The 24036-nt window shown below is 43.7% G+C and overlaps 2 protein-coding genes across 9 annotated transcripts in view; both read left to right on the forward strand.

The window, feature by feature from the left end:
• Nucleotides 1-923: 923 nt before the first annotated feature.
• Nucleotides 924-20990, forward strand: SPART (spartin). 5 transcript variants are annotated; one of them, XM_060273778.1, is made up of 10 exons: nucleotides 930-1130; nucleotides 4222-5054; nucleotides 5207-5404; nucleotides 6623-6727; nucleotides 9982-10105; nucleotides 13584-13778; nucleotides 14316-14474; nucleotides 14575-14665; nucleotides 16958-17018; nucleotides 19153-19290. In XM_060273778.1, exons 2-9 carry the CDS (start codon nucleotides 4251-4253, stop codon nucleotides 17016-17018), a joined length of 1737 nt encoding a protein of 578 aa, XP_060129761.1. In that variant the 5' UTR covers nucleotides 930-1130; nucleotides 4222-4250; the 3' UTR covers nucleotides 19153-19290. The 5 variants fall into 5 exon arrangements, with proteins under 5 accessions (XP_034971852.1, XP_060129761.1, XP_060129760.1 ...); XM_035115961.2 differs by lacking the exon at nucleotides 16958-17018 and having other exon boundaries at nucleotides 924-1054; nucleotides 19153-20985; XM_060273777.1 differs by having other exon boundaries at nucleotides 16958-19295.
• Nucleotides 20991-21758: 768 nt separating this feature from the next.
• CCDC169 (coiled-coil domain containing 169) overlaps nucleotides 21759-24036 on the forward strand; it is a 34714-nt gene continuing 32436 nt past the window's right edge. For 3 of the 4 annotated variants that reach the window (XR_009557502.1, XM_035116214.2, XM_060273779.1), the window contains exons 1-2: nucleotides 21759-21901; nucleotides 23534-23616. Coding sequence is in view for 3 of the 4 variants with exons in the window: in XM_035116214.2 (XP_034972105.1) it covers nucleotides 21822-21901; nucleotides 23534-23616 (163 nt within the window). In the remaining variant the exon portion in view is untranslated. Of the gene's footprint in view, nucleotides 22071-23533; nucleotides 23617-24036 lie in introns of all 4 variants that reach the window. The other variant, XM_035116215.2, reaches the window with a different exon arrangement.

Genomic DNA, 24036 nt, shown 5'->3' on the forward strand with positions numbered 1-24036 from the left:
GGGTCAGTGTTTCCCAAAGTGAATTTAGGTTTGATGAGGCCCTAAGCTACTGAAGGTAATGGGGCCCTTTATATGTCCAGCTGTCCTTTGTCAACAACAAATTGTAGCTGTTTTTGTGTTGAATATATGCTATAGGGTAATTTATGGACCTAATAGGTATCTAAAGGCATTTGCACATGCAGTATATAGGCACCTATATATACAAATGAGCAAACCAGCTATATTTTAGGGAGCAGGCGGGGCCCATTACTTACATATCACAACGCAAGACACTGTTGCTGTATGAAGGTTTTATTTTATTTGTTTTTTATCTTATATTTGGGAAATGTACATTCAGGTTTTTTTTATTTACATTTGTTGGGGGTCCCAAGAGAGGGTGGCCCTAAGCTGTACTTTGTTTAGCTTTTATGTAAATCCGGCATTGGACATCTTTCTTTACTATGTTGTAGGACTTAGGTAGAAATATAGATACATAAAATAACGCAAATTTGTCACTGCATCTTTGTTTGTTCGCTTAAAGAAGGTAGATTTCTAGGGGGGGGGAGGCGCTGAGTAAGCCAACTGAGTTTGGGAACCTCTAACCAGGGTGATGGGAATGGAATTAAGAATTGCATCGCGTTTTTCCAACCACAATCATCGATGGGGCTCAAAGCGGCTCACAATAATCCATAATTGCGTAAAAAACAAAACGAAACAAAACAAAAACCAGGCGTCGCTATCGCTGTTACATCAAACACAATTGCATATGTATAGTACAGGTACTGTACTGTAAAGCGAGCAGTGAATTCAGCAGAACCTTTTGTGTGCGAGCGCGCGCACCGCAGAGCGCCCCCTGGCGGCCGAAGCGTCTGCAACGGAGCCCAGAAGCTTCTTAGTGGGCGGGAAGCCGGCAGGGACAACAAGCAGCTGACGGCAGCGGGTCACGTGACGCTGCGTGGGCCGAAGTTGAAACAGCTGGAGCGGAGCAGATATAGGCAGGAGGGGTCGTTTGCGGCGCGTGGCTAGGCGGGTGTCTCGCTGGAGCCTGGGAGGTCGCTGCTGCTGCTTGCTTCCCGTGAGTGAAAGGGAAGCCAGGACGAGGAAGGGCGGGGGAAAGTTCCTTGTACTTAGGGAGATCAGTTCCTTAACAGGTAGCATTCCCTTGCCTCCTGTTTCCAAACGCCTTCCCTCCCCCCCCCCTCCTTGATTCCCTGCGCGCGTGGAGCAGATCGTTGCCGCTCTGATGCACTCTGCGTATGCTCGGAGGCCTTGCTTTTTTGTGGGGGCGGGGAAGGATCTGGGCACTGAGCGCTGGTAAAACCAGGCAGTCAGACCGTCGGTCCGTCTAGGTCAGTTTTGCTTACACTGACTGGCAACGGCTGTCCCGGATTTGGGGCAGCAGGAGGCTCTCCCCATCGCACCTGGAGGCGCCGGGGATGGAAGCGGGGACCTTCTGCTTGCAAAGTAGAGGCTCCCCCACTGAGCCATGGCCCTATCTCAGGAGGTTGTGGCCAGGTGTGTGTGTAAGAAGCAGCAGCCGGTTGGTTCCTTGGCTGGTAGTAACTTCCTAGTGGACTTTCTTCCTATCAGTCATACCGTCTTAACTCTGGGAGGAGGTTGCTTTGCTGACCTCATTGGTGTCTGTGCCTGCATTTCCCTTGCAGCCTGGTGCCGTGGCTGTGTCACCAGAATTAAGGCCACTTTGTTCAATGAGGTTTAATTCCCAGTTAAGTCTGTTGGGCTGTAAGGAGGGCTGCCTGTCGTTCTGCTTGTTTACTCTGAAGCAAGTTCAGCAGGACTTTCTTCTCCCCCCCCAAAAGAAGTTGCACACAGGGCTTCAGACATAATTATTTGGGGTTTGTGTGTATGTTTGCTTTAGAAAAAGCTTCCTTGCACTTTCTTGCTTTTGTCTTCTAAACAGAGTGTGAGATATCTGGCTGCCTTGTCATTGCTTATTTAATCTATAAATAGTATATTTTGAAGGGGGCATTCTTTATTTTGCACATTGTTATCATTATTATCAAACCGTCTTGCCCCGGTGAGCAACCTGGCTGCTCAGTTCTGCACCAGCTGAAATTTCCAAATCACCTTCTTAGGCAGCCCCACGTATAACTCATTGCAGTAATGTAACCTAGATGCTGACATAATATAGACAACAGAAGTTAGCCTATCCTGGTCCAAATAGGGGTGCAGCTGAGTCACCAGCCAAAGCTGATGGAAGGCAGTCTGCACCACCTGAGCCTCAAGCGACAGCAATGGATTCAGAAGTTCCCACAAGCTGTGTACTTGTTCGTTCCACATGTGCATCCCATGAAACTCGAGGTGTTGTACATTATATTCTAGATTAGTGGTTCCCAAAGTGGGCAGTACTGCCCCCTAAGGAGGTTGGCGCTGGATCAAGTTAATCAATTTTATGGAATTAGACCAAATAGTTTTAATTAGATTTTGAATAAATGTGCACTTAATTGTTACTGTTTTGAATTTTATTGTGTTACCAACTTCCTTAGTGGTTTATGCAAACAGCTATTATGAATATTGTTTTTTATAGGGTAGGTATGAGTTTATGGAACCAAGGGGTCAGAGGCCTGAAAAAGTTTGGCAACAGACACAAACTGACCAGATCCAGACCACTTAGTATTAGCAAGCTAACTGTATCATGCTCTCTGACTATGCAGTTTGATCAGTTTATGGTGCTTATTACCTGCCTGTGTTTAGTCAAGTGAAGTTGAGGCCAAACTTTGAAGCTCAGAAGGCTAAAGCTGGCCACAAGCCACCATAAGCCTATGACCATGTTCCTTCCTCTTCCATGTGCTTTGCTGATGGTTGCTATTTAGCAGCTAGCTCTGTCGCATGCTTACTGCTAACTGGAGCAAATCAAAAGAGCACTGTTCCCGAAACATCACGAGTTCACAATTGTACTTGTGGTGGATGCTTTATATTTCCAAACCATCCTACCCCTGAACAATTCTGAATGACAATTTTTTAAAAAGTTTGTCGCTTCCCATGTTTTTACTGAAACAGATTTTTAATAACCAGCAGAGCAGTCCCAAAGGAGCAACACGAGGTGTGTGTGTGTGTATTGGTGGGGGGGGGGAGGGGAGAGAGAGAGAGACAGAAAATGCTTTTTCTAACTTATACCATCCTGGAGCTGTTACAGCTCAGGATCTGATGCATCTCAGGTTGGCTCAGCCCCTCCATCTCCCCATGACCCCATTTCTTAACTTACTGTGGGCAGAATGATGGTGGCAGCAGCACTCTGTGGGTGGGGGCTAACATAGACGTGGAGATGTGAGCTGTATTCAGCTTTTATTCCTTGATGGCAATGGTTTCTTAAACTTGCCATAAGTTTGCAGATGGTGGGAAACTTGAGCTTTACAGCAGCATATCAGCCTATCAAAACAAATACTGACCATGCAATATAAATAGCTTTCAAGAGCTTTTCAGTCATTGAAAGGCTACTCTTAACACCAGTCTGCTAAGTGGGGAGGGGATTGTTAGAACCCCATATAAAATGACCAGGACTCTGTGATCATTACCAGAGGCCCTTCATTGTGTGCTTCCTCCATGAGAGGTGCAGAGGGTGGTAGCACGAGAACAGGCCTTTTCTGCAGTGGCTCCCTGTTTGTGGAATGCTCTCTCCAGGGAGGTACAGCGGGTGCCTTCATTATACTCCTTTAGGCGACAGGCAAAAATGTTCACCTTCAACCAGGCCTTTGGCTAATTAATATTCTATGGTCTTTTAAGTGAGTGCGTTTGTGTGTGGGTGTTTTTAATTATTTATTTTGTGCTTTTTTCCTGTATCTTTGTCTTGTGAACTGCCCTGAGATCTTCGGAAGGAGGGTGGTGTATAAATTTAATAAATAATAGTAATAATTATAATAATTCAATTGTTTGTGTAAATTAAAGGTTAACTATAGAAGCACAACAGCTACGTAATGCTGTAAAAGTGCTTTGCGGATCAAGACTATGTATCCAATGCTATTCCTGTTCAAAGTAGACCTGTTGAAATTAATGATCATGGCTAAGTTAGGTAAAACTTGGTTGAATATCACCCTAAGCCTTTTTTAAGGCAAGGCAACCTGTTTTACGGGAAGTTGGGATCACTATATATCCCTTAATTCAAGCTGTTACTGCTTGCTATACATGACATGGCAGCTCCACAGTGTTTTCTCTCTCTCTCATATTGACAGCTGTATAGTTAGTGTCCTTTAATGGAAGTGTTCTCTTCCGCTTTGTCTCCAGTTACTCCTGCCGTGGTCCAGTTTTCCATAATGTATCAAGAACGGGATTCAGCTGCGCAAGAGGATGCAAATTTGAAGACGATTGAAGAAGAGTACAAGGAAGCATTTGTGTTTGTTAATAAAGCCCTGCATGCAGATGAGCTTGGACAGAAGGAAGAAGCAAGGAATTATTACAGGCAGGGCATTGACCACTTGCTCAGGGGAACTAGCGTCCCGTCCCAAGGTCGTGAATGCACCGGGGACCGATGGGAGTCTGCTAGGCAAATGCAGCAAAAAATGAGAGAGACGCTACAAAACGTTACTGCACGCCTAAGCATTCTAGATGAAAATGCACAGCCTAAACCCATCGCCATGTGTCCTCCTATGGAAACGCCCAGGATATACCCAACAATTCCAGCCAAAGAAAAGCCAGAGAGGCCTCCTGTGCCGAATTCGCTGATCACTCCATCACACCTGGCTGTAGCAGGTGGAAATGCTGGAAGCCAAGGGCAAGCTGCTGTGATGAGTCCTTTGTCTGCAATGTCCAGTGAGGAACCCCCGGCTTATACACCTGAGGCCACAGGTGGGCACTACACTGTGTCGTACGGGACAGACTCTGGGGAGTTCTCCTCGGTCGGAGATGATTTCTACACGAAATGCACACAGCCTCCTCCTGTTGAGTCGTTAGGGGTAGATGCTGATGAACTGATCCTCATTCCCCACGGGGTGCAGATATTCTTTGTGAGTCCTGATGGACAAGTGAGCGCTCCCTCGTATCCCGGATACCTTCGCATTGTGAAGTTCTTGGACACTGATGCAGCAGCGGCCCAGAATCGCCCCCCTGCTTTCCTTCAGGTAACGTTCACATTTTGTTTGTGTTGCTGGCCACAGCCATACACAAGCCGTGAAATGAGTGCTAACGGTTCTATGACATGAGTGCTAATGTATCATTCATTTGAATCCACAGTGTTCTGTGCAAAATGTTATTTTGGTCTTCTCTTTTCCAGGTTTGTGACTGGCTGTATCCTCTAATGTCCAATCAGTCTCCTGTCCTCTCCTGTAGCACAGGAGTCTACATGTTCCCTGACTTGATGTCGCAGGTGCCGGGATCCTATGTGGGAGTAGTGTTATCTTCAGAACTTCCAGCTGCCGACAGAGAACTGTTTGAAGATCTGCTAAAACAGATGTCTGACCTTAGAGTGCAGGTAAACAGTGTTATGCCACCGTCCAGAATAATTTCAATGCACAAGTACCACCGGGTGACACTGATGAGCTGTTAAACTGTCTGCTTCATAAAGCACTATAAATGAATTTCAGCATTGCCTCTGCAAGGATTTACCTTTGGCAATACAGAGCATGTTTTATGGTGAGGCTGGGCAACATCTGAAAATAAATTTACCGTGTGGTGCTGTGAAGGGCAGGGTAAGTAGGCTGATAATGACTTTCCTGCAGGATCTATTGAGCAGACGTAGAGAGGCGTTACTACAGCTTGCAGTGTGTCAGAAGTATCACATCCAGTTCACTTGCTCAGAGTGCAACAATGACTAAGCAGAATCTTAAAATGCCACATACAGTATTTAGGAAGTCTCTCTAAGATAATTAAGAACCTGTTAGATCACAGTTCATCCGTGAAGTGCAGGGAAAGGTTATCCGAGAGACTATCACTCTAGGGAAAAAGGTCAGTATTAAGAAGGTGGGAAATCTAAATGGCAGGTGTTAGAGGGAGGTAAAAGGTAAAGGGACCCCTGACCATTAGGTCCAGTCGTGACCGACTCTGGGGTTGCGCGCTCATCTCGCATTATTGGCCGAGGGAGCCGGCGTATAGCTTCCAGGTCATGTGGCCAGCATGACAAAGCCGCTTCTGGCAAACCAGAGCAGCACATGGAAACGCCGTTTACCTTCCCGCTGTAGCGGTTCCTATTTATCTACTTGCATTTTGACGTGCTTTCGAACTGCTAGGTTGGCAGGAGCTGGGACCCAGCAACGGGAGCTCACCCCGTCACAGGGATTCGAACCGCCGACCTTCTGATTGGCAAGCCCTAGGCTCAGTGGTTTAACCACAGCGCCACCTGGGTCCCTGTTAGAGGGAGGCATACCTGTAATTATAAAGGCACATTTTTAGCAATGAAATGAAAACTATTTACCAAAAGAAGTGAGAACATTTGCCATTTGTCTTAACATGTTAAAATACTTTCTAATCTCTTAGAGAACTGGCCATATGGTGACGGACAACCTGATCTTGCAATTACTTATTCACCTGTGGGGATGTTTACTAATGCATGAATTCACCTGCATGCGGTTCATGAGAAGGATAATTCCGCTGTGTGATATTATTGTCTGATGGTGTACAACAGTGCCTAACAGATTCCTTGTTGAGCCTTTGAACTTGTGAATCTATTAATGTCCTTGATATGGTATCACAGGTTCCAGGATCCCATGAGGGACTAGGGTTACCGTCCCAACGCTCAAGATCTTACAAAGAGGTTTTTGAGGATCTGTTAAAACAGAGATCTGATCTCAGAGCCAAGGTAAACTTCAGAGTTGGTGGCAAACTTTTACTAAGCCAACACATTTTAAACTTTAAGAAATGGAAATTATTTGTTTTGTGGTATTTATTGAAAAATGTATCTGCCGCCAACAGTGGCTCTTGGAGAGAAAACAAATAATGAAAATGTTGAAGATATCAATCGTGTATACTAGTAGCAATCTTGGTTCTCTAAGTGCCAGTTCCTTATGCAGCTGGAACACCACCCACTCACACATCAGAGTATCTGCAGGGTGGAGGGTCCCTGAGGTTAAAGGTAAAGGGGCCCCTGGCCATTAGGTCCAGTCATGACCGACTCTGGGGTTGTGGCGTTCATCTCGTGTTATTGGCCGAGAGAGCTGGTGTACAGCTTCCAGAATCTTTAGTGGACAGTCCCTCCCCCTGCAAGGCCCAATGGGTACTGTTGTAGGTCTCAACTAATAGAATACAATTGAGGTATCAGAAGTTACCAGGGATGAACCAAAATAGATAAAGGACACAGGCTATGAGAAATGGACCCAAGGCTGGAGAAAACTTCTGTTATTTTCAGGGAGAGCAGGTGTGAACTGAAAGCTAAATAATTCTGTTGCCGATTTCTGAAATAAGTGTGTGACAGAGGTTGGGTTTAACTGGTTCTGGCCTTTGTGCTGTGGTGGGACACAACCCCTTCTCCACTTCCCCATCTCCAAAGGACACCCCATATTTTACAGAGGCTGACAAAAGGCTACCTGTTGATCTCTGTGCGCCCTCCTCATGCTAGTAGCTTCAAAGAAGATACAATCATTTGTTAAATCTCCGTTTCCCATGATGTCCAAAGCATCAAACTGCTTTTAAGTGCTTATAAACCTGGACATGACATTTTTACGAGTTTTTAATTGTTGAGGAATTAATATTTGCAAGAACTATGAGGGAGTTCTAGAACAGCTATGGTTATTTAGATCTTAACTTATTTCTTCCCTTTTTTAAAAAATAAAGATTGTGATATTGTGGGCTACAATATATTTAACACTGTTGAGAATGTTCAAATGACTTGAATTTTAAAGTACAGTACCACCCAGTTCAACATAATGCAAGATAATGTAATGTTTAGGAATAGATGGGGAAATGGGAACAATATTATGGCTGGCTTTGTGAGCTCTAGATAACCTAATGCAGAACTTCTTAAGAACTCAGAGTATATTCATAGCAACTGTACATAATGGCATGACTTAACAAAATGGATTGAGCTTTGGCCTGTGACTCACTTTAGTAGCTTAGAGAGGATCAATCAGAAATACACACCAGTTGCTTATTTTTGGTTCCTGCTGTTCACATGAGTGTAGGCTATTTTACGAAATAGGATGTCAAGCTAGAACTTGGAGCAGATGTCTCAGGATTGCCTTGGTTCACTCTAATGCAGTAGTAGCCATCCTGCTTATACTTAGGGACTGATTTTACAATGTAATATTGTTTCATAAATGCATAAAAGATGCTGCACAGAAAATGCGAAATCCATGTCAGTTTTGCATTCTAATGCAAGATCGATGTGTACTTGCTTGTGTGAAATTTCTGTGCGGAGAAAAGTTATATTGGAATTGAACCTTACTAATTCCAAAGTGAAACGATGGAAACGATGCCTTATGAGGAACGGCTTAGGGAGCTGGGTATGTTTAGCCTGGAGAAGAGAAGGTTAAGGGGTGATATGATAACCATGTTCAAATATATAAAAGGATGCCATATAGAGGAGGGAGAAAGGTTGTTTTCTGCTGCTCCAGAGAAGCGGACACGGAGCAACGGATTCAAACTACAAGAAAGAAAATTCCACCTAAACATTAGGAAGAACTTCCTGACAGTAAGAGCTGTTCGGCAGTGGAATTTGCTGCCAAGGAGTGTGGTGGAGTCTCCTTCTTTGGAGGTCTTTAAGCAGAGGCTTGACAGCCATCTGTCAGGAATGCTTTGATGGTGTTTCCTGCTTGGCAGGGGGTTGGACTGGATGGCCCTTGTGGTCTCTTCCAACTCTATGATTCTATGATACAGAAATTCTGGAGCTGTGACGATAACATGCCTGTGATAATACCTTCATTTGATCACATAGAATAATCCTTCATAGTAATCTAATGTGAAAACAAGTTATGTTTAATGTAGTTGTTTCCATCTTTGTTATTGCAATCTTTTAATTCATGGGGTGGTGTCTGGTTCCGAATCCCAGATATTTTGCCTGTTAGCTGGGTGTCTTCTCTAAGAAAGGACCCATCACATGCTCAACTTTGTCTTGTTTTGGCAGTAACAATGTGTAAAACCAAGAAAAAATAGAATGAATGCACTTTTGTTGTTTGCAAATCTGTATGGGGAGGGAGGAGGAGGAGTAAATCCAGCCCAGCTCCCAGAAAGCTTCATTCTTTCAGTCTTGCCTTCCTGAACAAAGAGAAGCAATGTAAAGACACATAACAATACTGAATAAGGAGAACTGTGTTTCCCCTTAAAATGAAAGTGAGAGGTAGCCTTGGGCAACTTTCCTTCCTGATCAAATAAATATGAACATATGCATACCCTGCCTTTCTGTTGTGCAAAAGGTGAATTGAGCATTAACTATAATATAAAAACCATGCTACAGTGGTACCTCTACTTACGAATGACTCGACTTACGAATGTTTCTACTTACGAATGGCGCTCCGTCCGCCATCTTAGATGCTGTTCAGATAGGATTTTTTCTACTTACGAATTTTTAGTTAGGGTTGCTTCGACTTACGAATTTTTTCTCCCAATGCATTCCTATGGGATTTGACTTACAATTTTTTTCGACTTACGAATGTGCGTTCGGAACGCATTAAATTCGTAAGTAGAGGTACCACTGTAGTTATATTAACTGAAGTGAAAAGAATGAGGGGTGAAGAAACCCTAATTATGTTATCTGCGAGAAGATGGACACTTTATGGGCACAGTATGAATTTCTTTGTTGAATAACACGTTGGCCAATTTGACATTTAATTGCTTTATCTTAACAAAATAAAAAAATTCCTTCCAGTAGCACCTTAGAGACCAACTAAGTTTGTCATTGGTATGAGCTTTCGTGCGCATGCACACTTCTTCAGATTTCGTGTGCATGCACACGAAAGCTCATACCAATGACAAACTTAGTTGGTCCCTAAAGTGCTACTGGAAGGAATTTTTTTTATTTTGTTTCGACTACGGAAGACCAACACAGCTACCTACCTTTAGCTACTGCTTTATCTTGGCTTTTGATCTTGCTGTGTAAATATATGTGCTTCAATCTTGCAGCCTGCAGAAGCTTCTAGTGATGCAATTAACCTGGCTGAGACTGTACGTATTCAGCCGGCGTCTGAAGAGAGGGAAACGGAGTTACCTGACTGGAGTGAGAAAATGGCCCATGGAATCTTAACAGGTACCCTTAGGATTGATTCTCTAGATTGATCCTTGGTATAAACCCAGTTCTGGTGTTTGGGCTTAAAGCTGTACTAACCGACATGGTGCCATTAAATGTTGTTGGACTCCCATAAGCTGGTCAGCATGGTCAAGGGTAGGGGTTGCAGCCCAGCAACATCTAAAGACACTGTTGGCTCCAACCCCAGTGTCCCCATGCATATCTGCTCTGTTTTCCACACTCAGCATGCACAGGTTGGAAGTGGGGCTGGCGCATGCAAGGATTGTAGGGGCAGGCTTTGTGTGGATGCAACCGTCACGGCTTCCAGCCCACATGTTTCACCTGAATTGGGCTAAAGTTTCTCTTCTTTTTTTGTGAAGTTTTTTTTTAACTAATATTTTTTTTATTATACACATTAAAACAAGACATACAGAACATATTATCCCCCTTCTTCTACCCCCCCCCCGAAGTTTCTCTTCATTCTGGCAGTATAGTGAAATTGTCTTCCAATCTGAAATAATAAGCTAAACTATTAATTTCACCCACTTCCATAATATAACTTTGCATGAGAATATATTTTGTAAGAAACAGTTTCGTTGTCTGTGTTTCCTGAAATATTAGTTTTATTCAGCACTCAGGTAGCAAACAATTAAATGGTTCTACCACACATTATATCAATAACATGGATTGACCTGCGGTCAAGTTCTGCAGTCGAAAGATTCCATCTTGTTGATAGAAATATTTTACTACTTGATAGGGTACAGTCCTTTAATTACATCCTGTTAGTATGTCTGTGTTTCAAGTTTTCATTAGCTGCAGGTCTTCATGGGTCAGAAGCAGAGAGTAAAAGAATGTATTATTATTATTATTATTATTATTATTATTATTATTATTATTATTTTATTACAGTGGTGCCTCGCTAGACGAAATTAATTCGTTCCAGGACTAAATTCGTCCTACGAAACTTTCGTCTAGCGAGGCACCGTTTCCCATAGGAATGCATTAAAAGTCAATTAATGCGTTCCTATGGGCTCCGGGGAAACTGGTGGCGGTGGCGGCGCCTGTTCTCTTGGCTCGGGGAAGGCAGGCAGGCGCTTCCCCGAGCCAAGAGAGCAAGCGCCGCTGCTGCCAACGACAGAGCCGGGTTGGACGAAGCTTCAGAAGCTTCGTCGGATCCGGCTCTGTCGGGCGGGGTGGGGGAAAGGTGAAGGAACGATCCTGCACCTTTCCCCCACCACTGCCAAGCCCCATGCCGGCAGTGTGTGGCGGTGGGCGATGACGGGAGAAAACCTCTCGTCGCTGCCTCCCGCCTGCCTCCCCCGACATTGAGCGCAGCTTCGGAGACCTCCGAAACTGCGCTCAATGCCGGCAGTGCGTGGCGGGGGGCGGCGACGGGAGAAGAGCTTCTCCCGTCGCCGCCTCCCGCCTGCCTCCCCCGACATTGAGCGACGGGAGAAGAGCTTCTCCTTGCCGCCGCCTCCCGCCTGGATCGGACACGAGGCGGGGAAAGACCTTTGCCTTCTTTCCGCGCTAGTGTTCTGCTGGTCTCTGCTGGTTGCCCCTCACTGCTCGGGGCAACCGGCAGAGACCAGTGGAAAACAAAGGGGAACCAGCCGCAGCTGGAAGAAGGCAAAGGAAGATCAGCTGAGAGGCGCTGACAGCTGTCAGCGCCTCTCAGCAGATCTTTCTTTGCCTTCTTCCCTTCCTACAGCTGGTTCCCCTTTTGCTAGACGAATGCCTTTTGCAAATAGGTTTTGTGATCGGAGGTTTTTATGGCCACGCTTCGCAAGACAAAGCGGCGGCCATAGAAAACCTCGTCTTGCGAGGCAACCTCCGATCGCAAAATCCATTCGTATAGCGGAAATTTCGTTAAGCAGGGCATTCGTATAGCGAGGCACCACTGTATTATTATTACTTTATTAATGTGACTTTTTCAGCATATTAATTACATGCAATTGTTTGCTTAAACTTTGCCTCTTGATAAAAATACTAAATTCTCTTAAAGATAAATAGTAAGTTAATTCCCTGCCAGGTAGATTCCCCAAAACAAAATGGCAACTCAAAATAAAGCTCTTGAGATAAGCTCTAGAACAGGCATCCCCAAACTGCGGCCCTCCAGATGTTTTGGCCTACAACTCCCATGATAAGAGGACCAGTGGACAGGGGTGATGGGAATTGTAGTCCAAAACATCTGGAGGGCTGAAGTTTGGGGATGCCTGCTCTAGAAGATGTTATAGTTTGTCCAATCTCCAGGAGCTAGAGTAATTCAGTAATTATGTAACAGTTGCTAAAAACAACTCCCTGTTCTAGGTTTTGCAAGCTTAGTGCATGTTTGGAGGTTGTCAAATGAATTATGCTAGTGGATGAATAAACTGGGGGCTGACTCACAAGCTAACTTAAATCCTGTTTACATCTGATGCAGCTCAAAGTGGTAGAATTCTAGACTGCACCACATTAAGACTACTGCTTGGGAGGGGGAATATTTTATTTAATTCTCTGCCATGTTGACCTGCTTGGCGTAAACCCACTCACGAAAGCTCATACCTATGACAAACTTAGTTGGTCTCTAAGGTGCTACTGGAAGGATTTTTTAAAATTTTACTCTGATACAATATAGCTGTTGCAGTTCTTCTCTAGGGCATGAAGAATACCAAGATGTGGCCTTCTAAGAGAGGCAAAAGAGGAGTCATTATGCTGTTGCGCCTTCCCAGGAACAACCCAAAACATTATAGGCATGTCCTTTCTCGCCGTAAAGGGTCAGGAGACTCAGCTGTTAACAGTACTTTGTTTTTAGGAGATGAAGTGATATTTGTCATAAAGGTAAAGGGACCCCTGACCATTAGGTCCAGTCGTGACAGACTCTGGGGTTGCGCGCTCATCTCACGTTATTGGCCGAGGGAGCTAGCGTACAGCTTCCAGGTCATGTGGCCAGCATGACAAAGCCTCTTCTGGCGAACCAGAGCAGCACACAGAAACGCTGTTTACCTTCCTGCTGGAGCGGTCCCTATTTATCTACTTGCACTTGGACGTGCTTTCGAACTGCTAGGTTGGCAGGAGCTGGGACTGAGCAACGGGAGCTTACTCCATCGCCGCCTTCTGATCAGTGAGCCCTAGGCTCTGTGGTTTAACCCACAGCGCCACCCGCGTTTGTTGTCATAGTTGCCTTGAAAGGGTGGTGCAAATTATCTGGCTGAAAGCCCCCGCCCCCCAAAGTGTCATAGTGAAATGGTCCATGTTATATAAGCAGATACAAAAATGGATGAGCAAGCTCCAACGCTGCTTTTTCATTCTATGGCAAAAACAGGTAAAGCTTTCTTATTTTCACCATAGCTGAAGATGGAATTGTAGCTAATTAAAAGGACATGGGAGGCTCACTAGTGTGTGAGCTCAGACTGTGTTTTATTCAGCTTTACTAGCCTGAACTTAAGTGGGTAGGAAATGCTATCCTATAACATGATAATGCTGCTGCATCTGTCAATCTGTTCTTGTTTCCTTAAAGGAGCATCCTGGGTAAGCTGGGGCCTGGTCAAAGGAGCAGAATATACCGGGAAAGCAATCCACAAGGGAGCTTCCAAACTAAGGGAGCACATTCAGCCAGAGGAAAACCCAGTTGAAGTCAACCCAACCGTAGCTAAAGGTCTGCATGTAGCCAAGCAGGCTACAGGAGGAGCTGTGAAAGTCAGCCAGTTCTTAGGTGAGATGTGAGCAACCAATTTCCTAGGAAAAGTAGTGACAGGAATTGATAATGCTTCATTTCTTCAGTCTTTTTTTTTAATGGACAGGGAATAATGTTGATTTTTCTTTTTCATTAAGTCCTCTTTGGGGGAGAAACGGACATCAGGTTTAGGCTCTTCTTCTTTTTTTAAAAAATGCCTTAGCTTGCTGTATGTTTTTAGTTACTGACTCATGTTGAACTGGGTTTATTTTACATTTTGGAACGGTTCGTTATTTATATCAACCTATTTATATGTTCACTGTCTTGGAATTGTATTGGATGAAGGGTGGTATACAAACTCTTTAAATTAACCACCCTTCAGAAGTCTTCATTAAGAGCCAATATAGACACTACTGTTTCATCTGCAGTTTCCTCCAAATAAAATTATTGTGGGAAAGGAGCCATTAACATAAAATTTGCTTCATGATCCTCAACGATTCATTGAACTCAGCGGCTTAATCTGTTTGACCAGAACATTCTGTAACCTGTAAATTATCTTAATGCTTTCTGTTTTAGTGGAAGGTGTGTGCTCTATAGCAAGTTGTGTGGGAAGAGAGTTAGCCCCCCATGTCAAGAAGCATGGAAGCAAACTGGTTCCAGAATCCCTTAAGAAAGACAAAGATGGAAAATCTACTTTCGATGGTGCTCTGGTTGTTGCAGCAAGTGGTGTTCAAGGTAGCATGAAAATAACACTTCCACAATGTGTGGTGCAAGTTTTTATTGAACGTTGTTTGTTTGCTACCTTCCATTTCCAATAAGCTAACTCTCCTTGCAGGGTTTTCAACAATATGGCACGGTTTGGAAAGCGCTGCAAAGTGTATTGCTAAAAATGTGTCTAAAGAGACGGTTCAGACTGTCAAGTACAAGTAAGTTAACATTTCCTCTACTCTGCAATAAATTTTGGTGATGCATGAATACTAGGGAGCCTACACTACATGCGTTAAACAAAACTTGCTAAAAAGTAAAAATGCTTTGCTTTTGTTGGAACCAAACTAGTCACGATGATCACAGTTGCATGTATCTAAAAGTGGAACTTTCCCAGTTACACAGAAAGGGAGGAGCAAACAAGGAGTGTGTAAGTGAAGGAGCCACTTTCACTTGCTTTCCCTGCAGATCCTATATTCAAGGACAGGGGTCAGCAAACTTTTTCAGCAGGGGGCTGGTCCACTGTCCCTCAGACCTTAGGGGGGTGAACAATTTTTGCTCGCCCGCAAGGAGGCCTGAAGATGCTTCGCTTTAGCTGTCCCAGTTGTCCCAATAGCCGCAGTTGGGCTTCTCCAGCCAGCCAGGTGCCATGGTGGGGTAGGAGGCTGTGTTGGCCAGCGAAGACAGAAGCAGCAGCCCCAGCAGAGGAGCCGCAGATGGAGGTAGGGGAACTGGGGTGTCGACGGAGCTTTTACCCACCACCTGCTGCTGCTGCTGCTGCTGCTTTCTGAGAGGCACTGTGGAGAATAAGACAGAGCTGCTTGCCAATCCACAAGCGGCAGCCGCAGCCACCACCACGACCTGCCAGAACGCCATGGGAAGAATGAAGGAGGGAGGCAGGCAGGCAGGCACCAACAAAGAAAGTTCGTGAGGAAGCGGCGCGGAAAAGAGGCACGGAGAAAGAAGGAAGGGCGGACCGAGGTAGAGGGAGGAGGAGCAGGAGGAAAATGCAGCAGCAGCCGGAAGCCGGCGTCACACGCCCCCTTCACAGTGTCGCCCTGCTGAGGCGGGCAGGTGGGCGAGCCGACTCTCGCCTTTGATGGTGCCTGGCGTGGGACAAGATTGCTCTGTCCCTGAGGAGAAAAGCGCCACCAAGGGAGGGAGAAGGAAAGAAAGTGTGCGCTGGTGATCCACATGGCAATTCCCAGACTGTCTGTGGGCAGGATCTAGAAGGCAATTGGGCCTGATGCAGCCCGCAGGCCTTAGTTTGCCGACCCATGCTCAAGTACTTTACTCCTCTTGCATGTAGTGGTAATCACATAGTTTGTCCTTGACTACAAGCTTTTTCTTTCAAAAAATTGCCAACATAGGGAGCATCAATATGGGTTTAGACCCTGGCATGGGCAGTTAGGGGGTAGTAATCCTTACCCTGCTGCTCCAGTCCTGATCCGGATTCACTTCAGTGGGAGCTCTTTTTCTGATGGGAATTGTAGGCATGTGGGAACCTGATCTGGACCACAGTGGGTGGGGGGGGGCAAAGCCCTCCTAAATTCCTCTCCAGAAGCCCAGTACTGATCAGGCTCTCTGCACTGGTATTTTATAAATGAAAAGGCTCATGCTCAAGGCAAAACTACATGAGTAACATCACATGTAGTCTGGCCCTGCAGTGTCAGACGTGACCTGGACTGAGAGATAAGCACTTCAAGAATGGGGCTGCAAGGAAATAAGTGGTAAGCAAGCAGGAAATTTGCCCCACATCCTCTTCTTGCTGTTAAAACTGGACCTCCTGCTCCCCCCCCTTGTAATTGGAACACTTCGTCTTCTAAACACACACTTGCAGCTGCTGTGTAAAGGTCAAGCAAGTACAGGTCACTTCTAGTTAAGGGGCAGCTGCACCCCTAAATTGGATTTTCAGTTCATTTTAGGTTTTACCGAATGCAGAGAGGAAATGTTGCCAGGCCGATTCCATCTGAATACTCAGTTGGATGTATTTCAGTTCTTAGAATATGAGTGGTGTTGAAATTTTAAAGGGAAGCCTCTGTCTATATAAATTAGGGTTGCCATATTTCAAAAAGTGAAAATCTGAGCTTTTTTTAAAGTTTTGCCCAATTTTATGTAATTATCTGTAATTGCATTGTGTCAAATTTTGGGTTGCTTTCCAAAGTTTGAGTCTTTTTTCTGGGCTAAAGAAAGAGGAAACATATGTACTAACCCATTAGTTCAGCAAAAAAATGTTTGCAGTCAACACTGGAGCAAAATGAAGTAGGGAAATGTCAGACTGCCAATTAGACCTTTAAAAATAATTTCTGTTTTTATTTTACCTATAAGGATGCAAGGATTTACTTGGTACTTACTCTGTAATTCTCTTGGTTTGAAGTTCACCTAGTCTGCACTACATTGCTTTCTGCCAAAATAATGGTATATCTCCATGAAATATTTCTCCTTGGCAAGTTTGAAGAACCATGTTCTGTCTGTACACTACAGTTTGTGCTAATCTTTTGTTCTTATTTTAGATTTAAAAGTAGGGGGAAAAGAGATGAGTCTTCAGTTGCCACTAAGAGTGAAAAGCAATAAGTAACTTGCAGTTATCTCCAACTAACTAATGATTCAAGTATTCACCCCATCTCCTGCTATGCTGTCACATTTTAAGAAAACACATCCTAATGAAATTAGTAGACTTTTTCTTCCAAGACAAAAGGCCACTTCAAAAATCTATTGCATACAAGGGGATTGTGGTTTACTTTAAGATGTGTGCAATGAACCCTAGTAGTATTTTCATTAGCATAGCAGATGCACCTCGTATATATTATCATTTTTACTGTGTTTCTCATAATAGGCAGCTTATGTTTTTTAAGTGTGTGTACACTCTGTGAAGAAGTTTGGTAGTTTTAGGTCACAATAATAATGCATACCTAGCAAAATGATCTTCAACCTGGAAGATCCCAACCCTCTACAAATCCTAAACTCTGGGCATTTAAAAGGGTCCAGAAATCTTGCAATGCTAATTGTTCACTAACAATAAATAGCTGCACTAGAATATGAGAAACAAGCTCCAAATGTATTGCATTGCTGCAAAATATTTTAAGTTCTTGGCACTTTTTATATCCACCTGCATTCAATAAATATTTTTATCATGTAAACTCCTGCCCACTGTTGGTTCTGCATAGTTTTGAGATGGTGTGAATACTCTTGTTCCTTTTGGCACAGCTTGACTCAGTTTTGCTTTCTTCTAATATGGGTGTTTATGGCTAATGTCATGGGGAAACTAACAAAAATGAAAATCTTTTGCTGTCCAATTAATTTTATCAGATTTGTTGTGTTTGGCAAATAATTACCAAGGCTGCTATGCTGTCACATTTTAAGAAATATAGTATTAGAGATTCTTTTTCATTCAGTTTTAATGTGTGTTCTGAAATAGGCAGATTAAATACTGTGTTTGGTCAAGACCTGTATTGATTATGCCAACAGCAATCAATGTTTCAAAGGGAGACTTCAGTCTTTTGGCTTTAAAATTTAATTGGCCACTCTAGTAGATTAGCAAAGAATAGCTTCAGCATTTTTGTATACAGTATTGTTACTCTTTTGCAGCTAGTTAACATGCAGGATTTGAGCGTTTTAAGTAGTAGGCTGTATTATTCCCCTGTTTGGTTACTTTTTTTTAGAATTGTTTGCATTTTTTTTCATATGTATCAGAAGTCCCCTGTGCATAGTTTATCCCAGAGTGACATGTGAATAAAACTTAAGCTCGGCAGGATTCCTTAATCATCAATCCCAGCTGATAAAATGCTTTCTCTAATACAGGCATAGGCAACCTTGGCTCTCCAGATGTTTTGGAACGACAACTCCCATGATCCCTAGCTAACAGGGCCAGTGGTCAGGGATCATGGGAGTTGTAGTTCCAAAACATCTGGAGAGCCAAGGTTGCCTGTGCCTGCTCTAATACATCACTGAAATGGGGTTGAAATACCTGCTTAGTTCTTCCCAACCAGAGGGAAAGTTTATCCTCGTATAATTGTGGAAATTGAGTAACTAAATATCAAGGGAAATAGCTTTGTCCAGCCATCATTTACACATATACTGAGAACTTAAAAGTGAACTTTGAGCGTCGTACAGGGCCACTCTCAACTGTTTTGTAATTTCAGGTTGGGTTGTTGGGAGATTCTTAATTTTTTTCAGGGCAAAAATGTAGATTTTCAGACTTATTTTTACAATAAAATTATTAACTTATTTTTAAAATTCTTAACATTTTAACAGCAGTACTTTAACTATTGTAGGGATAACCTATTGAACCTGGAGCTTTTAAACCTCTCTTTGTCACAGAGCACGTGTTTTAGTTAGCAGCTTTAGCAAAAATAAATAAATCTGTTTTACATGGTAATTCTGGGGAGACGAAAGCTTTATCTATCTACCAAGTGTAAGCACAACTTAGGAATTTGCATTGAAGGCCAAGTAAAAACTGAAGCAAGAGACAAAAACTGGGACAGACTAGCAGCCCTAAAACGTTAAGATTGTTTTCGCTAATCTTCTGTGCTTTGGAAAGATTTCAAAAGTGAATCAAGCCAGTCTGTATGCTGATTTCAGGTTTTCCAAATTAAATTTAAGCAGCTACTTGGGAATGAGGGCATGCACACAAAGATTAAACAACAATAATAGCATTCGTGTACACATGAGGAAACTCTCCATTGACATGTTCCTTATTTGCATTAAGGTACGGGGATGATGCAGGCGATGCTACCGACAACGCAGTGAGTTCTGCTATCAATGTTGGTGTGGCAGCTTTCAATATCGACAACATTGGAATCAAAGCTATAGTGAAGAAAACTGCAAAGGAGACAGGCCATGCTGTGTTGGATGAATATAAAATCATAGAAAAGAATGAGAAAAAAGAAGATGGATATTGAAGACACTGTGTGAATAAAATACCCAAAGCCTTAATTTATTATGTAATTTATTTTAAAAGAGTTGAACTGATTAACAAGTGTTGTATTTCTAACTCCTAAGATTGCTGGACTTAAATATATCATATCTGGGAAGTCTTTGAAAATGAGTGAGTTTTTGGAATCTCTAACTCCAGTACTGTATTATTGTTAGAGCTGGATGATGGAAATGAATTTGCATTATAATTAAACTTCCACGAGGAGGGCTTAAATGCCTTTTTTCAAATAAATGTGGAAATTAGATTCTAGCTTCATGTATAGAGGGACTATTTTTGTAACTATTTCCAGACAAAATATTTTCAGAAAGCTAATGATTTGAATAGTGGCTGAAACTGAACTTGTCTGATCAAATAGTATGCACTCTTTTTAGCTTTAAATAACACTGACTAGGCTTGTGTAATTCCTCCTAAAAAGTAGGAAAATCCAAACTCTTAAGACAAACCAAAGACTGGAATACTGCTATTTCCTGAATTAGTGTATCAGAGTCAACCAAACTTTGGTGTAATCCTAGGTTTCATGAAATACCTGGCAATTTTTTTGCCTACTCCAGTAGCAAAGACTTGGATTCATTGTACTTTGTGTTATCCAGACAGTGTGTGGGAACAATGTTTGTTCTGAGACCACTAAAGAAAAGGTTGGGCTCTGTAAAAGCTTTAATGGTTACCCTCTGTATTTGTTATATAGAATTGTTGCACTGTAACTTGTCTTATTGAAAAGCCTGTATTCAGAAATGATTATTGCTGCCTTGTGATGGAATGCAATGCATTTCATTTTAAGATACTCAACTTCACTCCCCATCATTACCTAGGGATTAAACTGCTATTAATGTGGAAATTGTGAGTCCCTTACTATGCTTGCTTCAGATTTTTGACTTCAATTTATGTGAAGTTTTGCAGATATTAAAAATTGTAGTGCTGTAGTCTGCAACAGAGAAGTGATGGCACTTTGGAGGGGCACATCCACTGGTTAAGAAGCTAACTACTTGAAATGTTGTATGGATTGAAAACTATAAATAAACTTTAACATGCATGTTTTGCTTAAGTGCATTTCATATTAGAATGAAAGTTACAGCGAGAATCGATTGAGAAGCGGTAGACATTGCATTTTGTATAGGCGGACTAGGAAGAATTGCATTTCATTTACACACGTCTATGTCACAATCCAACATTTGCATTTCCCCCCTTTCTACATAGGCAGAAGATAGGGGAAGTTGCCCCTCCTGATTTTTTTATCATCTCAGTAAAAGTTGCTTATGTGGGTAGAGTGCGCTACATTCCCTGCCAAGAGAGGTTCGCAACATGTGATGCAGCTTTTAATACTGTTTGCACCTGCAAAGGTTTTGGAGTGGTCGCATTGCTTCAATTCCAATACAGTATACCTATTCACACAGCACATGAACTATGGAGCTCCCACAGGAAGCAGTGATAGCAACCAACTTGGAAGACTCAAAGACTGGACAGATTCATGGAGAATAATTAACTGGCTTGATCCAGCAGGGTTCCTCTTATGTTCTTAGTGTGTATCTTGTAACTTCCTACTTGGAAAGCCTTAGTTGTTTATACCATGAATCTTTGCTGCTGCTGGTGGTGGGGTTTGCCTTACTGTTGTAAACAGTAACTAATGTGGTAGCATTGGGGAAGCATCCTAGATTAGCTAAGAATGCTGCCACTGATAACACACTGGGGTGTCAGGAACAAGTTGTGGAAAACACCTGCAATAAAGCAAGCAGGAGGCTGCATTCCAGCCGTTTTTAAAATGCACTGCCTCAAAACGAGTGCAAGCTATCAAACTTAAAATACCCTTAGTTGATTTTGCATGTAGCGGCAGGGCATCGCCATGATGCTTGCCTAGTAGCCACTAACAGCCTCCTTCGTGAATCTGGCCAACCATCCTTTTTAAAGCCACCCAAGCTGGTCGCCATCGCTGCCTCCTGGGGGAGTGAGTTCCGAATATTAATTCGCTGCCACCCCTCACTTTGTAGTTTTAACAACCCCTGGAGTGCAGCAGTAGGATGGCCAGAGCTGCCGTGAACTCTAAAACCTCCTTTCTAAAACTAAGCACCCGAAGGGCTGCGGCGAGCTCCTTTTAAAACTCCAGCACAAGAAAACAGCTGCTGCTGCTGGCCCTTGACGACAAAGAGGCGAGGGTCCCTCTCTTAAAACGCTCCCGTCAACAAATCGTGCCTCTGCAGGCGGGCGCATGCGCGCCTTCCCCTGAGCGGCGACGGCGCCCTCTGCCGATCGGCCGCACGCTGACGTAAACCGGAGAGAGAGCGCTGGCACGTCTCCTTTGGACGGGCACCACGACGCGGACAATAAGGCACGCGGGCGACCGTTGATGTCACGTGTTCCCCCCATCGTTCCTTTCTCCGCCCCCGCCTTCCCGTCTCGCTCCAAGGCGACTGAGACGCAGTGCGGCTGAGGGAAGGGCGAGAGGCGTCATGGGAGAAGGGGCGGGCGGCGGCGAGCTGCCGGACTTCGAGGGGCTCGTGCTGGAACTGGGGCAGGAGAAGCAAATGAAGTGAGTCTCCTCCGCCCAGCAGCGCTGCGCAGGGCCCCGCGCAAAAGGGGCGCGTTATTACGCCGCGCCTCGTTTCTGACAGGGGGGAGCGCCAGAGTCCTCCCTAATAATACCGTAATAATAAGAATAACAACAGTAGTAACAACAACAATAATAATTCTAGTTACAGGTAGGTAGAAGTGTGCATGCACACTGAAGCTCATACCAATGACAAACTTAGTTGGTCTCTTAAGGTGCTACTGGAAGGAATTTTTTAAATAATAGTAATTGTTTGACTGCTTGAAGGAACTACTTTTCTACATGTGCTGTCACACACGGTGTCCCCTTCTGCGCCCTGTATTAATAATCATATTTTAGCTGGAGCATTGAAGGGCTTCATTTGTATTCATCGGCCTTACCAACAGCAGCCCTTCAAAGTAGAATAGTAGGAATTATATATCATGAGACGAGAGTGAGGCGGAGAGGGAGAGGAATAGTGGCTTCCGCCTCCCCAAAGGACCTGCTGGAGTTTATCAAAGAGGAGAGTCTTGGATCCAACACTTCCAAATGGATTGCGTAGCATGCTTGGCCAATTATACAGCTTGGCAAATCTCAGCGTTGACATCAGTTGCATATTTTTTTAATTAAACGTTCCATGTTAGAACATCGATGGGTGGTGTCTTTGGCTTCTGCCTACACAAGAGGCCACTACGCCTGAAATCATGTGGAGGTTAGAGCACAGTGTCATCCGTATGAACTTGGCCGTCAGCTTATTTGTGACTGAAGCTCATTTTTTCATGTAGCTATCACTAACTATTTGGGTGAATTCAGTATGTCAGATGCCATTGTTATCATCTGTCTTCTGTGAAATCAAAGTACATTGTATATCACAACACTCAGGTGCCTTTTGGGTTATTTTTGATATGTTATAACCCATGCTAAGCATTGTTATGGAAGGGTGGGTTATAAATGTAAAATACATGCTGCATTCTAGTTAAGTAGGGTTCCAAGATGTGGAGACACTGGGAGTGGGATTGGAATGAAGGAAAGGATAGGAGAGAAGCAGCTCCATGTGCTTGCAGAAATATACCGGTAATACCAATCCTCCAGAATCATGCATCTAAAATACCGCAACACACACTAAACTGGGCTGACCTTGAAGATGGTCGGGAAACTGCAACTAGTTCAAAACGCAGTCACAGGAGTTTTGAATGGTACCTTATGAGGGTGTGTTCCTCAGTGTAAAATCCCCCAGTTATCATTTATGTTGCCTTCTGTACACCTCTGGCCTGTCAGCCAAATGCAGCCCTCTGTATCTGGCCCTTGGACTCTCCCCTTTCACCAGGCCACAGCCCTAATGAGGTCTGCTCTGCACCCTCCTTTAGTGCTGCTGCCTGGCTGGAATGTGTCCTAGAACCATGATAATGTCTTTTCCTTGCCTGGATTTGGAGTGTGGGTGCGTGATGTAGAAACCTCTGGTTCTTGTGGGTGGGATGTAGCCTTTTGTACAAATATAACAGTCACACCTGTTGTCCATCCACTTTTGCTTCTGAGCCCACTCACCATTGCATGCATCCCTTGGGCTGAAAAACATTCCCTTCCCCTGGTCTATTAGAAGGTTCTAAATTTTGTAACTACTTGTCATTTCAACAGAGAAGTGCTAGAACTTTCAGTATTCGAAATGAAAAATACAGTAGCAGAACTGGAGAAAAGACTTAACAGTGTTGAGGATGAAGGTAAGATACTAAATTCTAGCCGCCTGAGAATGTAATAAAAAGCCCATGATGTTGTACATCTAATTACAAAGTAAACACAACAAGAGTCTCCAGGAATTGATATTAAATTGCCATTTAAGTACCAGACACTCAGCTGTGCATGCTGATCAAAGCATACTGTTGCATTTTTCTCACTTCCATGAGTAGCAAGCTGCAGGAACAGCAGTAAGTGGGTTTGAGATTCTTTTGGAGGAAAAAGCACAGGAAGCTTGCAGCATTTTTGTAATATTTATTTTATGAATATTCACCAAAAGTGGGGGCAGAGACAGCAGTTCCAAGACAGCAGATACACTAATACGCATCAGTTCTCTAGAATGACAAGGTGCTTCAGGCCCAATTCTTAGCACATGTTTACACATATACTCCCTAATTCTGCCTCTT

The sequence above is a fragment of the Zootoca vivipara genome, chromosome 4, assembly GCF_963506605.1.
Source record: "Zootoca vivipara chromosome 4, rZooViv1.1, whole genome shotgun sequence".
NCBI classification, from domain to species: Eukaryota; Metazoa; Chordata; class Lepidosauria; order Squamata; family Lacertidae; genus Zootoca; species Zootoca vivipara.

Bases quoted from the DNA above. Each gene is read 5' to 3' on its own strand.
- SPART (XM_035115961.2), top strand. From the start codon at position 4,251: ATGTATCAAGAACGGGATTCAGCTGCGCAAGAGGATGCAAATTTGAAG. The intron at 5,405-6,622 runs GTAAACAGTGTT...ATGGTATCACAG, and splicing joins TGTCTGACCTTAGAGTGCAG to GTTCCAGGATCCCATGAGGG. The intron at 10,106-13,583 runs GTACCCTTAGGA...GTTTCCTTAAAG, and splicing joins GGCCCATGGAATCTTAACAG to GAGCATCCTGGGTAAGCTGG.